Source organism: Pristiophorus japonicus, chromosome 16 (assembly GCF_044704955.1).
Source record: "Pristiophorus japonicus isolate sPriJap1 chromosome 16, sPriJap1.hap1, whole genome shotgun sequence".
NCBI classification, from domain to species: Eukaryota; Metazoa; Chordata; class Chondrichthyes; family Pristiophoridae; genus Pristiophorus; species Pristiophorus japonicus.
Window position 1 is genome coordinate 74,490,119 of NC_091992.1, and position 18,839 is coordinate 74,508,957.

General features: G+C 48.9%; 1 protein-coding gene across 3 annotated transcripts in view; it reads right to left on the reverse strand.

Annotated features, from left to right (window-relative positions):
- The window catches only part of itgb4 (integrin, beta 4), a 128,040-nt gene that overhangs the window by 106,783 nt on the left and 2,418 nt on the right, over window positions 1-18,839 (reverse strand). For all 3 annotated transcript variants that reach the window (XM_070857451.1, XM_070857450.1, XM_070857449.1), the window contains exons 2-6: window positions 8,827-8,902; window positions 7,359-7,441; window positions 5,094-5,186; window positions 3,692-3,896; window positions 461-557 (exon numbers count right to left, since the gene is read on the reverse strand). In XM_070857451.1, the coding sequence (XP_070713552.1) occupies window positions 461-557; window positions 3,692-3,896; window positions 5,094-5,186; window positions 7,359-7,441; window positions 8,827-8,899 (551 nt within the window). In that variant the 5' untranslated portion in view covers window positions 8,900-8,902. The remainder of the gene's footprint in view (window positions 1-460; window positions 558-3,691; window positions 3,897-5,093; window positions 5,187-7,358; window positions 7,442-8,826; window positions 8,903-18,839) is intronic.

Genomic DNA, 18,839 nt, shown 5'->3' on the forward strand with positions numbered 1-18,839 from the left:
GTCGGCCCATCGTACCAATGCCGGCTCTTTGAAAGAGCGATCCAGTTAGTCCCACTCTGCTGCTCTTCCCCACAGCCCATAGAATGTGGGTGGATCAGGGAGGGGAATCGCTCTGTATCACTGGAAGCTGTTTTGATGTTAGTCCCTAGTTAATGACTCATTATTTTTCACAAAAAGATCTTTGGTAAAACTCTCGTACTTTAAAGTAAGAGATTGGGGAAGGAACTGTGTCAATACTAGTCTACTGTACATCACACACACACACGCTCACTCACTCATACGCTCACTCACTCACTCACTCTCACGCACACTCACACACTCATGCACACACTCACGCACGCACCCACACTACCAAACAAAACCACAGAAGCAAACAAACACACATGGACAGAAACACACAGTCACAGTCTGCACGTCACTCCTCTCAAGGTCTCTGATAACCATGCAATCCTGCTCTTACCTTGAAGGCCTCATGTCTGTCTGTGGAACAGTCACTTTGTCAACGAACTTCCCGAAGCCGATGGTGTAGTCACTGGACATGTTCCTCACAACATCAGCTGCCAAATACACACAATGAGAATTGGGGGCAGAGAAACATTCATACTAACCCAGAAATCCCAGCCTCCCCGGGTCCGTACAGTATGTGCGGGGTGTGTACGGGGATGGGGTGTGTACGGGGTGTGTACGGGGATGGGGTGTGTACAGGGATGGGGCGTGTACGGGGATGGGGCGTGTACAGGGATGGGGCGTGTACAGGGATGGGGTGTGTACAGGGATGGGGTGTGTACGGGGATGGGGTGTGTACGGGGTGTGTACAGGGATGGGGTGTGTACGGGGATGGGGTGTGTACGAGGATGGGGCGTGTACGGGGATGGGGCGTGTACAGGGAATGTACGGGGATGGGGCGTGTACGGGGATGGGGCGTGTACAGGGAGTGTACGGGGATGGGGCGTGTACGGGGATGGGGCGTGTACGGGGATGGGGTGTGTACGGGGATGGGGCGTGTACGGGGATGGGGCGTGTACGTGGATGGGGTGTGTACAGGGATGGAGTGTGTACGGAGTGTGTACGGGGATGGGGCGTGTACGGGGATGGGGCGTGTACAGGGATGGGGCGTGTACGGGGATGGGGCGTGTACAGGGATGGGGCGTGTACGGGGACAGGGAGTGTACGAGGATTGGGTGTGTACGGGGATGGGGCGTGTACGGGGATGGGGTGTGTACGGGGATGGGGAGTGTACGGGGATAGGGAGTGTACGGGGATGGGGCGTGTACGGGGATGGGGCGTGTACGGGGATAGGGAGTGTACGGGGATGGGGTGTGTACGGGGATGGGGAGTGTACGGGGATAGGGAGTGTACGGGGATGGGGCGTGTATGGGGATGGGGCGTGTACGGGGATGGGGCGTGTACGGGGATGGGGCGTGTACAGGGATGGGGTGTGTACGGAGTGTGTACGGGGATGGGGCGTGTACGGGGATGGGGTGTGTACAGGGCGTGTACGGGGATGGGGTGTGTATGGGGAGTGTACGGCGATGGGGCGTGTACGGGGATGGGGTGTGTGCGGGGATGGGGTGTGTACGGGGATGAGGCGTGTACGGGGATGGGGTGTGTACAGGGCGTGTACGGGGATGGGGTGTGTACAGGGATGGGGTGTGTACAGGGCGTGTACGGGGATGGGGTGTATACGGGGATGGGGTGTGTATGGGGATGGGGTGTGTACAGGGATGGGGTGTGTACAGGGCGTGTACGGGGATGTGGCGTGTACGGGGATGGGGTGTGTACGGGGATGGGGTGTGTACAGGGCGTGTACGGGGATGGGGTGTATACGGGGATGGGGTGTGTACGGGGATGGGGTGTGTACAGGGATGGGGTGTGTACAGGGCGTGTACGGGGATGGGGCGTGTACGGGGATGGGGTGTGTACGGGGATGGGGAGTGTACAGGGCGTGTACGGGGATGGGGCGTGTACGGGGATGGGGTGTGTACGGGGTGTGTACGGGGATGGGGCGTGTACGGAGATGGGGTGTGTACGGGGTGCGTACGGGGATGGGGCGTGTACGGGGATGGGGTGTGTACGGGGTGTGTACGGGGATGGGGCGTGTACGGGGATGGGGTGTGTACGGGCGTGTACGGGGATGGGGCGTGTACGGAGATGGGGTGTGTACGGGGTGTGTACGGGGATGGGGCGTGTACGGGGATGGAGTGTGTACAGGGCGTGTACAGGGATGGGGCGTGTAAGGGGATGGAGTGTGTACGGGGTGTGTACGGACCCGGGAAGGCATCGCAAAAGCCGTTTTTTTAGCACACAATGTGCATGCGCTGAAAACCGGCTTTTCCAATCTGTCAAGCTCCAGCTCGGCAGATCCTCCATATCTCAGGAGCGAGGACATCTGCATGGGCAAGATCACGGGATTTACCCATACTTGCCCAGCAGATGTCATGAAAACTCTTGCACCTGATAAAAGTAGATGCATAGCCAACTTTTACAGGCGGAAGATTCTTAAAACACACAAAAACATAATAAAATAAAATTAAAAATACGCATTTTATTTTTAAAAACCCTGCTCACTACGTTAAATTTATTTTGAACCATAATCAAAAAAACATTTTAAAAACTCAGAAAAAATTTTTTTCTCTAAGATATTTATTAACTTTCATTTCAATTAATTTTAATTATGTAAGCTGTGCTTTTTATTTTTTATTGTGGTGTTTAGTGTGTTTGGGATTTTTTTCCCCCCATTAATAACAATGAGAACTTGTAGATACGGAGTTCCCATTGCTATTAATGAGAAAGCTGTGGAATACTGTCCCTGATTGGCTGAACAGTCACACGTGACTGCACCGTCTCCGTGGAAACCTGGAGAATGGGAGCGCGCTCCGCAGCGCGGGAAGAGAAGGCCTCCCCACCGGAATCCCACGCTCCTCCCGGACCACCGGGTAAATTCGCAAAAATTCTCCGGTCGGAGGCAATTGCCCGCGGGAAGCCTCCGACTGCAATTTCTGGGCCAATATCAACGAAAAGGAAGAATGACTTGCATTTCACAATCTCAGGATGTCTCAAAACGCTTTATGGCCAATTAATTACTTTTAGAGTGTAGTCACTGTTGTAATGTGGGAAACGCCAGTTTGCACACAGCAAGCTCTCACAAACAGCAATGTGATAATGACCAGATAATCTGTTTTTGTTATGTATATTGAGAGAGACATATTGGCCAGGACACCGGTATAACTCCCCTGCTCTTCTTTGAAACAGGGCCCTGGGATCTTTCACATCCACCTGAGAGAGCAGATGGGGCCTCGGTTTAACGTTTCATCTGAACGACGGCACCTCCGACAGTGCAGCACTCCCTCAGCACTGCACTGAAGTGTCAGCCTAGATTTATGTGCTCAACTCCCTAGAGTGGGACTTGAACCCACAACCTTCTGACTCTGAGGCAAGTGTGCTACCCACTGAGCCATGGCTGACACTTGCGACCTACACTGACACTTGTGCCAACCCATGCTTGAAGCCCCCTCCGATGAGGATAGTCTGTTAGTTCCTTCAGGAAGCAGGCACAGCCACTCAACAGCAAACCAACCTAGCTCACCGAAGCGTCCTGGAGCTCCCTGGGACTGAGAAGCTCCACATCATGAGGGCCTGTGCAATGGATCGAGTGTGGAAACAATATTGGACGAAACACTCTGCTGCTTACCCAGCTTGAGGCCAAGTTTCTTCAAGTTATCCAAATCGTCCTCCATCGAGTTGGAAAAGTCCATGAGGAAATAAAGATCAACAGGAGCCTCCAGTGGCTGAAAGACCTCGATGTTCAACATCTTCTCCTCGCCTGCCCGCAGTGTCATGGACACCTCCTGTGGCGAAATCTGGGTCCGTTTGCTGCTGGTGTTGATTCTAGTCATCTGAGAGAGAAAGACTGGCATTTATAGTGCGGCTTTCAAGGGTTCAGGACGTCCCAAGGCACAGACATTGCCATACCCCAGTAGAACCATACCCAACAGTGCCATACCCCAGTAGAACCATACCCAACAGTGCCATACCCCAGTAGAACCATACCCAACAGTGCCATATTCCAGTAGGACCACACCCAACAGTGTCATATCCCAGTAGAACCCCACCCAACAGTGTCATATCCCAGTAGAACCACACCCAACAGTGCCATACCCCAGTAGAACCACACTCAACAGTGTCATATCCCAGTAGAACCACACCCAATAGTGTCATACCCCAGTAGAACCATACCCAACAGTGCCATACCCCAGTAGAACCATACCCAACAGTGTCATATCCCAGTAGAACCATACTCAACAGTGCCATGCCCCAGTAGAACCATAACCAACAGTGTCATATCCTAGTAGAACCATACCCAACAGTGCCATACCCCAGTAGAACCATACCCAACAGTGCCACACCCAGTAGAACCATACCCAACAGTGCCACACCCCAGTAGAACCATACCCAACAGTGCCATACCCCAGTAGAACCATACCCAACAGTGCCACACCCCAGTAGAACCATACTCAACAGTGCCACACCCCAGTAGAACCATACCCAACAGTGCCATACCCCAGTAGAACCATACCCAACAGTGCCATACCCCAGTAGAACCATACCCAACAGTGCCATACCCCAGTAGAACCATACCTAACACTGCCATGCCCCAGAATGGAGTCATGGTTTGGGGAGGACTAAGGAATAAACTAGCCATGCAGCTATAGAAGGTCCCAGTTGGTACAAGAGTGGAATTGCTTTTACCCATAATTCAATGTCCATGGGCTAGGTTAGGAGAAATAAGCCAAAGTGTCTACTCCTGGTCACCACTTGGGGTGTGAGGGGGTAACAGAGTCCGATTAGAATGTGTTGGTCTCTATGGTCAAGTAGCTTCTCCAACCTGAAGGACAGTGGCCGGGGGGGGGGGGTACGGGGGGTGGGGGCAATACTCATTAAACTGTGGCCCAGCAAAGGTCAACAACTTCAGGAGTGAGAGGAGCAAAGTGATTCTGATGGAAGGACCTCATGTCTGAGAGAGAGTGCTCCAGGTCTGGCTTCCTTGCTCACAGGCTACAGACTGTGCACCTCCTCCCCTGTGGGGAACATACCTTCCTTATCGTCATCGAGCTCTTCATCTGGATAATCCGTTTACACGTGGACTGCAGGTTGCTCTGCAGATCACATCTGATAACATCGGTGTCCTGCAAAAACCAGAAACACCAAATTACTGCAACTCTTCCAGCCATTCAGTGAAACGCACCACTGCCCATCACCTCAAACCTCTACTGGCTCCCCCACCCCCAGCACAGACTGAGAATCCCACACGTCCTCCTCCTGCCTACACACAATGGTGTTGAGTACTTCGCCCACCTGCCTTGCCCGCAGGCACATGTGTCAGCTCCAGTCCCTATTCTCGGGGCCTCAATCCCCCCCTCCTTGTGACTCCGCTACCGACCTTGTGAAGGCCTCCTCAGAACTGAGCATTTCAACGCTGCCTTCAGCCACCTGTCCTCCTCCTGCTCAGTGTCCATTGCCCCGCTCTGTGGGATTGCTTTGGGAGGGTTTTATTACATTAAAGGTGTTGCAGAAATTGAATTTAATGTTGTTTGAGTGAAAAGAAATTTGGGCTGGATTTTCGGCTTTGATGATTTTGGGGCAGTAAAGTTTGTACCTGGGAACAGTTTGCGCCTCAGTCAGTAACATTGGGCTATGAGTCAGGGGCGCAGCGCTAAGGGAGGCGTTGTACACCTCTCTTGGGCATTAGGATGGGAAACTCCCGAGCTAAAGAACCGGGCTGGGAGCGCTCCGAGAGAGACACCTGGGGGGGGAAAATCCCTAAAAAAAAACCCCACAAAAACACTCCCAAAACATAGCCCACACCACCACAACATAAATCGCAAAAAACATTCAAAGAATAAACAATCACACCTACCTCAGTACGGCATTACTCACCTCTCTGCAGTCGGTATAGGCAAAAAACGGAGCGCAGAGGAGCTGGAAATCCGCCCCAACTCCTTTAAAGGAGGTGCCTGAGCTGGAAGCTGGATATTCTGTAGTTGCCTCAGCTCAGAGCGTTCCTCTCCATCACGCTACTGGTTTCTCATTTGAACAATAGGTGGAGTGATTCTGGTCACCTCCTCTCTGCCCCTTCACCAACGCACCCCCCCCCACCCTGCCCCCCGCCCCATTCCCACCTCCCCCCCCAACCTGGCCTGATCTATAGGCTTTAACCGTTTAAGGAATGAAGAACTTAGAAATAATTTTGGTCACACTTTATCATCCCTTTGAGTGTCAAAACTGATTAACTTTCATAATATATTCTTCGGTTGTATTGATTGTGACACCCTGTAATATGCTGCTCCAGATCAGTACTTTGTTCTGGAACCACGTGATACATATTGTTCTAGATCAGCATGGTGTGCATTTGCTCCAGATCCACACAATGTTCTAGATCAGTTGTGTGATGCACTGTTTGACAACATGATACCGTCTGCAGCACATTCTTACAAACTTCCTGACATCACAGGTGGGTCCCGATCACAAAGCACACAGCTTAATGAAACATGCTAACTGGAACAATGTACTGTAGATCATCACAGACTGTCTTGGAGCACTGACTGATCACCCATCACACAGAGGGGGTCAGTGCTGTGAATTGGGGGTGTGGGGGGGGGGAGGGGCCATGCTGTGTATAAGGGGGTGTATTGGGAGATGGGGGGGGGGTGCTGTGTATTGTGGGGGGGGGCTCTGTATTGTGGGAGGGGGGCTGTGCTATGTATTGGGGGGTGGAGGAGGCGGGCTGTGCGGTGTATTGGGGGGGTGGGTTCTGTGTATTGGGGGGGTGGAGGAGGGGGGCTGTGATGTGTATTGAAGAGTTGGGGGGCTCTGTATTGGGGGGGTGGAGGGCTGTGTATTGGGGGGTGGGGACTGTGTATTGGGGGGGTGGAGGAGGGGGGCTGTGCTGTGTATTGGGGGTTGGGGGGCTGTATATCGGGGGGTGGAGGAGGGGGGCTGTGTATTGGGGGAGTGTGGGCTGTGTCTTGGGAGGGGCTGTGTATTAGGGGAGTGTGGGCTGTGTATTGGGGGGGTGGAGGAGGGGGGCTGTGCTGTGTATTGGGGGGTTGGGGGGCTGTGTATTGGGGGGGAGGGGGGCTGTGTATTAGGGGAGTGTGGGCTGTGTATTGGGGGGGAGGGGGGCTGTGTATTGGGGGAGTGTGGGCTGTGTATTGGGGGGAGGGGGGCTGTGTATTGGGGGAGTGTGGGCTGTGTATTGGGGGGGAGGAGGGCTGTGTATTGGGGGGAGGGGGGCTGTGTATTGGGGGAGGGGGGCTGTGTATTGGGGGGAGGGCTGTGCTGTAGTTTGGAGAATTTACCTCGTCAGCACAATACGAACAGTCCTTGTCCACTCGAATGCACTCAGTGCAGGTTTTAGCTCGGCTGGCAGTGCAGCGATTGGCTGAAAACAAAAGGAAGTGCTTTCAGATCAGGAAATACCATCAAAAACACAGCAGAAAGTCGTCAGACTGTAAACCTGAAGCACAGTCAGACATCAGCGCCTGATAAACCTGGTCTATATGCAGACTAACCTGCGATCCTTAAAGGGACCATCGCCAAAAAGGTAAAAATTCTTACCGGAATGTAAATGACTGAAGTGCCAAAAGACTATTGCCGGCTCCTCCTGATTGCCTCACCACCCCCGCCATCCTAGTCACCCTCTCCCTCCTTCCCCTTCTCTCCTAACCAGCCCCTCTCTCCCAATCACTTCGCCTTTCTAATCGCCTCCCCTCCCAATTGCCTCCCCCTTTCTCCTAATCGCCCCTCCTTCCCAATTTCCTCCTCTTCTCTCCTAGTTACCCCATCCCCAATTGCTTCCCCCACTCGTTCCCAATAGCCTCCCTCCCTCTAAATCGCGCCCCTCTCCTCCCAATCGCCCCCTCCCCTCCCGATAGCCCCCCTCCATTCCCCTCCCGATAGCCTCCCTCCATTCCCCTTCCGATAGCCCCCCTCCATTCCCCTTCCGATAGCCCCCCTCCCCTCCCGATAGCCCTCCACTCCCGATAGCCCCCCCTCCCCTCCAGATAGCCACCCTCCCCTCCAGATAGCCCCCCTTCCCTCCCCTCCAGATAGCCCCCCTCCCCTCCAGATAGCCCCCCCTCCCCTCCAGATAGCCCCCTGCCCTCCCAATCAATCGCCCCCTCAGCTCCCGATAGCCCCCCTCCATTCCCCTCCCGATAGCCTCCCTCCATTCCCCTTCCGATAGCCCCCCTCCATTCCCCTTCCGATAGCCCCCCTCCCCTCCCGATAGCCCTCCACTCCCGATAGCCCCCCCTCCCCTCCAGATAGCCACCCTCCCCTCCAGATAGCCCCCCTTCCCTCCCCTCCAGATAGCCCCCCTCCCCTCCAGATAGCCCCCCCTCCCCTCCAGATAGCCCCCTGCCCTCCCAATCACCCCGTGCCCTCCCAATCTCCCCTTACCCTCCCGATAGCCGCCTTCCCCTCCCAATCACCCCCTGCCCTCCCAATCACCCCCTGCCCTCCCGATAGCCCCCTTCCCCTCCCAATCACCCCCTTCCCTCCCAATCTCCCCCTCCCCTCCCGATAGCCCCTTTCCCCTCCCGATCGCTGCCGGTGATGCAGGAGCCCGAGATTGACTTCCTCTTTGTGAGTGATCTGCCTGGAAAGGTCCAGCAGGTATCTGCAGCTCGCCAGTCCGCAGCCAAAATCGGGTGTGCCTTGGGTCTACCCATTCCGGCACAGGGATCATTCCCAACAGGGAATTTCTGGGCCTCAGAGGCGAGTTCTTCACTGGAAAATGAGGAGAAGCCACAGATGAAACCTCACCTCTCTCCCCCTGACACACAGCTCCCGATAGAGCAATGATCACCACCGAGAACCATATCTTCCACCACTTCATCTCCTGATGAAACACAAAGGGTTAATGGTTACTGCTCAGTATTTGATACAGGGCCAACTGTGCTACCCATCAATCCTTCATTCAGAACAGGGAACATTCTTTTGACTCAACAAGCCTTTCCATTTTCAGAGATCAGCCCCCATTTACCCACCTTCTCACCATATCCCTCAAACCCTTCTCTCTCCAAAAACACATCAGGCCAGAGTTTGTGGTTAGCGACGAACAAACGGCGCCAGCCGTCCATTATGCTAACGATCGCCCACAGACTTTCTATGGGTATTTGCCCTGGAACTTACTGTAATTGGAGAGCCATTTTGGCGTAGCGCCCTCTACAGGGTGCCTGGGAACTGCGTGAACAGGTAAAGCAAATGTGCATCTCCTTAACCAATCAGATTAAAGAATCGTTAATGAGGAGCACAGAGCCCAGACCAGAAAATGTAAGTTAGAATAGTTAATTCAATGGCAAATCATGTACAGAAAGTGAAATAAAGAGAGGGAAAGAAAGATGGAATTAATAGAGAGAGATAAGAGACAAAAGGAAAAAATACTAATTTTTTTTACTTTTTCAAAATCTCCAACAATATTTAAAATCTGAAGGAATGAGACTCCATACGTGTAAAAGCTAATTTTCAGTGCCAGAGAGGTTGTTTGGCAGTAATTAAGACGTATCCCAGGAAGTGATCTTTCATGTACTGAATAGTGGGGAGGAGAGACCAATTGCTTTTGTTCCACACATTCTCAGTGCCAGCGAGCGGAATTATATGCAGATCGAAAGGGAAGCTTTGGCATTGATTTTTAGGTCAAGAAGTTTCACAAATACTTGTTTGGTCGTAGGTTTACTATCGTTACTGACCATAAGTCCCTGACAGCAATCCTACATTCAAAGACTCCTGTTCCAACCTTGGCTGCAGCCCAAATGCAGATATGGGCTTTGATTTTGTCAGCATATATGAATAACATTGAGTTCAGACGAGCAGCTGATCACAGTAATGCTAATTCTATGTCTAGGTTGCCATCCCCATCACAAGTTACACCCAATGGGGAAGGAGTGTTCAATTACTCATATATTGATGAGCTGCCAGTTACAGCTGAAAAGATTGGTAGGGCAACCAAACGTGACCCAGTTATGTCAAAGGTGTATGATTCCATTGCAAATGGATGGCCAAACCAGGTATCAGAGGAAAATATTCATCCATACTTTGTTCGTAGGAATGAATTGTCAGTGGATAAAGACTATATCATGTGGGGTGCAAGAGTGATTATCCCAAATAAGTTCAGGTTTAAATTGTTAGGAGGTCTCCATGACCAGCACCTGGGAATGTGCTTGACCAAGAGTTTTGCATGGAGTTAATTCGAGTGGCCAGGTTTAGATAAAGATATAGAGTACATCGTCAGTCAGTGTACAACATGTCAATCGGTGAGCAAGAAACCACCATCAGTACCATTACAGCCATGGAAATGGCCTCCCAGGTTGAGGCAAAGGCTACATGCAGATTTTGCTAAGCTAGAAGGACAGCAATTATTCATAGTGATAGTCACTCGAAGTGAGTAGAGGTGTTTCTGATGCAGAAAATAACAAGCAAAACACAAGATTTTGCAAAGATTGTTTTCTTCATACGGCTTCCCAGAAGAAATTGTGTCTGATAATGGATCGCAATTTTGATCAGAAGAGTTCACACACTTCATGAGCAGAAATGGTGTGAAACATACCAAAGTTCCACCATGCCACCCTGCTTCAAATGGTGCAGCAGAGCGCTCAGTACAAATTGTCAAATGTGCCCTCATCAAGCAAATGTTGGATCCAAATCCAAAGAAACGTCAGTTGTCATTGGACCACAAACTGGCAAGTTTTCTGATTACCTATCAGAATACTCCTCATACAATTACTGGTAGAAAACCAGCAGAATTGTTTCTCAATCGACAGCCAGGAATCAGGTTCTCATTGTTGAAGTCAAACTTGTCACAATCAGTAGAAGAGAAACAATCAAGGCAGAAAGAGAATTGTGATTGAGGTAGAGTTAGAGAGAGACGTGTGAAGTTGAACCAGAAGGTTAGAATGGTTACCAGGAAAAGTAGTGAAGATATGTGGCCCTCGCACATATTTAGTCAAGGTGTTTGATCATGGAAAGGTTTGTTCACATTGATCATATCTTACCTACAGATGTCGAAGGAGTTGAAAGTTGGGATGATTCAATATATTCTGATGAGTCAGATAGTCTTGCTACAAGTAGAGTACCAATAGAAAATCCTACATTAGATGTACCAGAAACAAGTCCAAGAGAAAGTCAAAATTTAAGTCTAATTCTGAGTTAGCAGACAAACAGTCTGAAAGTGTAGAGAGTCCAAATGTAGATCAAGGTCAGCCCTTGGAGAAAAACTCTCCTCAGGCTCAGCCTAGAATGAGTCAAAGTCCTACAACAAAATCTGAAAGTTCTTTTCAAGAAAGAAGGTATCCTCTTCACAACAGAAAACCAGTGGTTAAGTTTAATTGGTAAATATGAAAAATAAGTACATATCTTTTGTTTGTGTTACATAATTCTATAGTAGAATTTGGAAACATAAAATGGATTCCATTTGGGAAATGTATACCAAGAGTTGTGTATACCATGCAAGTCATGTACAATCTTTATTTGCTATGATTAACTTCTTCAATAAGGAGGGAGAAGTGTAACAGCACCACCTGATGGCTACTGATGTATATAATAATAAAAAAGCACATGGGCAATGCAGTTCTTACCGGAAGCTATGTTGTGTAGTTCTCTATATACGCTAAGTTTCAAGATATAAGAACATAAGAAATAGGAGCCGGAGTAGGCCATATGGCCCCTCAAGCCTGCTCCGCCATTCAATAAGATCATGACTGATCATTGACCTCAACTTCACTTTCCAACCCAATCTCCATATCCCCATATCCCCTGATTCCCCTAAAATCCAAAAATCTATCTATCTCAGCCTTGAATATACTCAATGACTGAGCACCCACAGCCCTCCGGGGTAGAGATTTCCAAAGATTCACAACCATCTGAGTGAAGAAATTCTTTCTCAACTTGGTCTTAAATGACCCCTTATCCTGAGTCTGTGCCCCCTAGTTTCCCCACTCCAGCCTGGGGAAACAATCTCTCAGTATCTACCCTGTCAATCCCCTTCAGAATCTTATGTTTCAATGAGATCACCTCTCATTCTTCTAAACTCCAGAGAAAATGGGCTAGAATTTTCAAAAAATGGGCCTAAAATACCGCTAAGATTCTCACATTATCGTCGGCGAAAAATTCCACAAAAAAAAAGAAAAGAATCCGCCCGGCAAAAAAAAACGGACCTTACACCCGAATTCTCGGCGCGAAATTGAGTCTTGGGCTAATTGGGCGATAATAAAAATGGGCGATAATTACTAAAATTTACACGGAGGCTGCAGGTTGGGCCTTGGAGGAGAAAAACACAAAAAATATTTTTTCAATAAATGTAAAATAAAAAAATCAGAAAAATATTCTCAGGACCTTTTTCACCTTAAGAGAATTTTAAAATAATTAGTAAAAACCCATTAACTTACCTTTTTTTGCAGGGCTACTTACCTCCCGCCCCCAGCTCCGCTGCTTCTCGTGGGCAGTTTTTTTTCAACTTACCTACGGGTCACCGCTGTGTCAAAACTCGGGCGCTGGCAGTGTATGGACGGTGCATGCCGGTGGTCTGTTCCCCATGGTACTTCGAAACCACCGGCGTAACTCAGGTGTGGAAGTTTCCATCGACCCGGTTCTCGACCGGATGGCGATGGAGTGGAAATTCTAGCCCTATAGGCCCATTCTACACAATCTCTCATCATAGGACAACCCTCTTATCCCAGGAATCAATCTAGTGAACCTTTGTTCCACCGCCTCCAAGGCAGGTGTATCCTTCCTTTGATAAGGGGACCAAAACTTTGCACAGTACTCCAGGTGTGGTCTTCTCAAGGTCCTGTACAATTGTAGCAAGACTTTCTTACTCCAACCCCCTTTCAATAAAGGCCAACGTGACATTTGCCTTCCTTATTGTTTGCTGTAACTGCATGCTAGCTTTCTGTGTTTCTTGCACAAGGACACCCAAATCTCTCTACACACCAACATTTTTCACTATTTAAAAAATATTCTGTTTTTCTAATCTATATCCATTTTCAGACACTTTGTGTTCACTCACAGCTTACTGTCCCACCTAGCTTTGTATTGTCAGCAAACTTGGATACATTACACACAGTCCCTTCATCTAGGTAATTGATATAGATTGTAAATAGCTGAGGCCCTAGCATTGATCCTTGTGGCATCCCACTAGTTCCAACCTGCCCAACCTGAAAAAGCCCTGTTTATTCAACTCTCTGTTTTCTGTCCGTTAACCAATCCTCTATCCATGCTACTTTTTTTTACCCCCAACCCCATAAGCCCTTATCTTGTCTAATAACCTTTTATGTGGCATCTTACTGAATGCTTTAGGAAATCCAAATATATTACATCCACTGGTTCCCCTTTATCCCCCCTGCTAGTTACAATCTTAAAAATTTCTAATGATGTTGTGAAACACAATTTCCCTTTCATAAAACCATGTTGACTCTGCCTAATCATGTTATGATTTTCTAAGCGCCCTGATACATAAGAACATAAGAACATAAGAAATAGGAGGTAGAGTCGGCCATTCGGCCCCCGAGCCTGCTCTGCCATTCAATAAGATCATGGCTGATCTGATTTTGGCTTCAACTCCACTTCCATGCCCGCTTCCCATAACCCTTGACTCCCTTAACAATGGATTCCAGCATTTTCCCCTGATGTCAGGCTAATTGGCCTGTAGTTTCCTGTTTTCTCTCCCTCTCCTTTCTTGAATCATCAGCATCATCATCATCATAGGCGGTCCCTGGTGTCAAGGATGACTTGCTTCCATGACAAAAAGGGATGAATTCACAGGTGTTTCAATGAAGAACCAAATATTCCAGATCCCGAACTACATGTTGAAGGGTGGAAGATGCCTGTGCGTGGATTTTTTTAATGTGTGGTGGCCATTGAACTTAAGGAAAGGTAACTTCGACGGTATGAGGCGTGAATTGGTTAGAATAGACTGGCAAAGGATACTTAAAGGGTTGACGATGGATAGGCAATGGCAAACATTTAAAGATCACATGGATGAACTACAGCAATTGTACATCCCTGTCTGGAGTAAAAATAAAACGGAGAAGGTGGCTCAACCGTGGCTAACAAGGGAAATTAAGGATAGTGATAAAACCAAGGAAGAGGCATATAAATTGGATAGAAAAAGCAACAAACCTGAGGACCGGGAGAAATTTAGAATTAAACAGAGGAGGACTAAGGGTTTAATAAAGAGAGGGAAAATACAGTACGAGAGGAAGCTTGCAGGGAACATAAAAACGGACTGCAAAAGCTTATATAAATATGTGAAGAGAAAAAGATTAGTGAAGACAAACGTAGGTCCCTTGCAGTCGGATTCAGGTGAATTAATAACGGGGAACAAAGAAATGGCAGACCAATTGAACAAATACTTCGGTTCTGTCTTCACGAAGGAAGACACAAATAACCTTCCGAATGTACTAGGGGACAGTGGGTCTAATGAGAAGGAGGAACTGAAGGATATCCCTATTAGGCGGGAAATTGTGTTATGGAAATTGATGGGATTGAAGGCCGATAAATCCCCAGGGCCTGATAGTCTGCATTCCAGAGTACTTAAGGAAGTGGCCCTAGAAATAGTGGATGCATTGGTGATCATTTTCCAACAGTCTATCGACTCTGGATCAGTATCTATGGATTGGAGGGTAGCTAATGTAACACCACTTTTTAAAAAAGGAGGGAGAGAGAAAATTGGTAATTATAGACCGGTTAGCCTGACATCAGTAGTGGGGAAAATGTTGGAATCAATCATTAAGGATGAAATAGCAGCGCATTTGGAAAGCAGTGACAGGATTGGTCCAAGTCAGCATGGATTTATGAAAGGGAAATCATGCTTGACGAATCTTCTGGAATTTTTTGAGGATGTAACTAGCAGAGTGGACAAGGGAGACCCAGTGGATGTGATGTATTTGGACTTTCAAAAGGCTTTTGACAAGGACCCGCACAAGAGATTGCTGTGCAAAATCAAAGCGCATGGTATTGGGGGTAATGTACTGACGTGGATAAAGAACTGGTTGGCAGACAGGAAGCAGAGAGTCGGGATAAACGGCTCCTTTTCAGAATGGCAGACAGTGACTAGTGGAGTGCCGCAGGGCTCAGTGCTGGGACCCCAGCTCTTTACAATATACATTAACAATTTAGATGAAGGAATTGAGTGTAATATCTCCAAGTTTGCAGATGACACTAAACTGGGTGGCGGTGTGAGCTGTGAGGAGGACGCTAAGAGGCTGCAGGGTGACTTGGACAGGTTAAGTGAGTGGGCAAATGCATGGCAAATGCAATACAATGTGGATAAACGTGATGTTATCCATTTTGGGGGCAAAAACACGAAGGCAGAATATTATCTGAATAGCGGCAGATTAGGAAAAGGGGAGGTGCAACGAGACCTGGGTGTCATGGTTCATCAGTCATTGATAGTTGGCATGCAGGCGGTGAAGAAGGCAAATGGCATGTTGGCCTTCATAGCTAGGGAATTTGAGTGTAGGAGCAGGGAGGTCTTACTGCAGTTGTACAGGGCCTTGGTGAAGCCTCACCTGGAATATTGTGTTCAGATTTGGTCTCCTAATCTGAGGAAGGACGTTCTTGCTATTGAGGGAGTACAGCGAAGGTTCACCAGACTGATTCCCGGGATGGCAGGACTGACATATGAGGAGCGATTGGATCGACTAGGCCTGTATTCACTGGAGTTTAGAAGGATGAGAGGGGATCTCATAGAAACATATAAAATTCTGACGGGACGGGACAGGTTAGATGGGGGAAGAATGTTCCTGATGTTGGGGAAGTCCAGAACCAGGGGACATAGTCTTAGGATAAGGGGTAGGCCATTTAGGACTAAGATGAGGAGAAACGTCTTCACCTGTGGAATTCCTTGCCACAGAGAGTTGTTGATGCCAGTTCATTGGATATATTCAAGAAGGTGTTAGATATGGCCCTTACGGCTAAGTGGATCAAGGGGTATGGAGAGAAAGCAGGAAAGGGGTACTGAGGGAGTGATGAGCCATGATCTTATTGAATGGCGGTGCAGGCTCGAAGGGCCAAATGGCCTACTCCCGCACCTATTTTCTATGTTTCTATGTTTCTATGTTGCACACCAGCCACCACACGGGCTTGACAGAGCTAGGTCTTGGTCCAGTGGCAAGGATTAACCAAGATGACTGGAGACCAGCTGTGCTGCATGGGACTGAGTGTGCACAAATATCGCAGTGTGGGCTGGCCCATGCTGCCCCTGGGCCCTCGGCTCTTCTGGGCCCCAAACTCACGCCTCTCCTGGGCCCTGATCACGTAGCTCCACAATCTCTTGCCGCCCCTGCGCCCCGACCTCGCCGCTCCCGCTGTACCTGCTCATGGCATTCGGTGCGGCGGCCCCGATCTGCAAGGACCATCAGCAGGTCGGGGTCAAAGGAGCATACCACTTTCTTGAATCATGGTTTTACGTGAGCTACCTTCAAATCCACTGGGACCATTCTAAAATCTCGGGAATTTTGAAATATCAAAACCAATGCATGCAGCTAACAATCTATAGAGCAGGGTATCTACGGGATACAGAGCTTGCAAACAATCAATAGAATACACAATGATCAGGACTGTATAGAATATAGAGCCAGTTTTTCAAATATATACTGCAGAGCTAGCCACAATTGCAGAGCCAAACTGGAGAGACGATGGTAGATCCATGATGTGCTAGCAGGGAAAGGTACTGGGCCAACAGACTAGAAGACTAGAAGTTCAATCCCAATCTGTGGTGAGTTAGCTGATCCGAGCCAGAACAGCAGCCGAGATACTGGGATTGGGCTCAGCCACCACTGTAGCACTCTCATCTCGGAGTCAGAATACCGTGGGTTCAAGCCCCACTCCGGAGACTTGAGCATGTAATCCAGGCTTGACACTTCAGTGCCAGTACTGCAGGAGTGCTGTCGGAGGTGACGTCTTTTGGATAAGATTTTAAACCTGTCTGCCCTCTCAAGTGAACGTAAAAGATCCCATGGCACTGCTGGAAGAAGAGTTCTCTCACTGTCCTGGCCAATATTTATCTCTCAACCAACATCACCAAAATAACTGGTCACTTGGGCGAGGGCTACTAGCACCTGTGGAACTGGACCTCAATTTGCTGATCTACAGGTGCGCCAATTGGCTTCTGCTTTTGCCTAAATAACAACCGTGATCATACTTGGGGATATATCTTTGAAGGGTGCATAGCAGGTTGAGAATGTAGTTAAAAAAAGCATACGGGATCCTGTGCTTCATAAATAGAGGCTTTCAGTGCAAAAGTATGGAAATTATGATGAACTTCACGACTGGAGTATTGTGTCCAACTCTGGGCACCGCACTTGAAGGATGTGAAGGCCTTAGAGAGGGTGCAGGAAAGATTTATGAGAATGGTTCCAGGGATGAGGGACTTCAGTTATGTGGATAGACTGAGGAAGCTGGGATTGTTCTCCTTAGAGCAGAGAAGGTTGAGAGGAGATTTGATCGAGATGTTCAAAATCATGAGGGGTCTGGACAGAGTAGATAGATAGAAACTGTTCCCATTGTCAGAAGGGTCGAGAACCAGATGACACAGATTTAAGGTGATTGGCAGAAGAACCAAAGGCGACATTCTTTTTACACCGGATATACGGCACAGAAACAGGTCATTCGACCCAACCAGTCCATGCTCCACTCGAGCCTCCTCCCGTCTTTCCTCATCTAAATCTATCAGCGTAACCCTCTATTCCCTTCTCCCTCATATGCTTGTCTAGCCTCCCCTTAAATGCATCGATACTATTCACTTCAACATTCCCTGTGGTAGCGAGTTCCACATTCTCACCACTTTTAGGGTAAAGAATTTTCGTCTGAATTCCCCATTGGATTTCTTGGTGCAGCGAGTGGTTATGATCTGGAATGCGCTGCCTGAGGCAGATTCAATCGTGGCTTTCAAACAGGAATTGGATAAGTACCTGAAGGAAAAAAAATTGCGGGGCTATGGGGAAAGGGCGGGGGAGTGGGACTGGCTGAGGTGCTCTTGCAGAGAACCGGCACGGGCTCGACGGGCCGAATGGCCTCCATCTGTGCTGTGACCATTCTATGATTCTATGAACTGAATTTGCTTTGAAGCACTTTGGCGCACCTGAGGAGTGATAAGAATCTTACAGCACAGAAGGAGGCCATTGTGCCTGTTCCAAAAGGCGCTATATGAACGTACGTTCTATCCATCGCTGTTGTAAGGAGGCGGATATCAGCCAGGGTTTCCACTCCAAAGCATTCATGCTCCAGTGCCCATGTGTGGATGCCAGGTGAGAACAGGACTGGATTCAGCCTTGGTCAAGTAACCCGCTGACAACCACTGTCTTGCTTCATACGTGAGGACGAACCAGGGGGATATGGTACTGGAGGATAGACAGCACCATCGCCTGTAGTCCAGCAAGAGTCAGCGCCTTCAGGAACTGGGGGAGGGGAAGGAAGCTGGTGTGAGACACACTCACAAGAACATAAGAATTAGGAGCAGGAGTCGGCCATTCGACCTCTCGAGCCAGCTCCACCATTCAATAAGATCATGGCTGATCTTCGACCTCAACTCCACTTTCCCGCACTATTTATATATCCCTTTATTCCCTTAATATTCAAAATCTATCGATCTCTGTCTTGAATATACTCAAAGACTGAGCCTCCACGGCCCTCTGGGGCAGAGAATTCCAAATATTCACCACCCTCTGAGTGAAGAAGTTTCTCCTCATCTCAGTCCTAAATGGTCGACCCTTTATTCTGAGACTGTGACCCCTGGTTCTAGACTCCCCAGCCGGGGAAACATCCTTCATAACATCCTA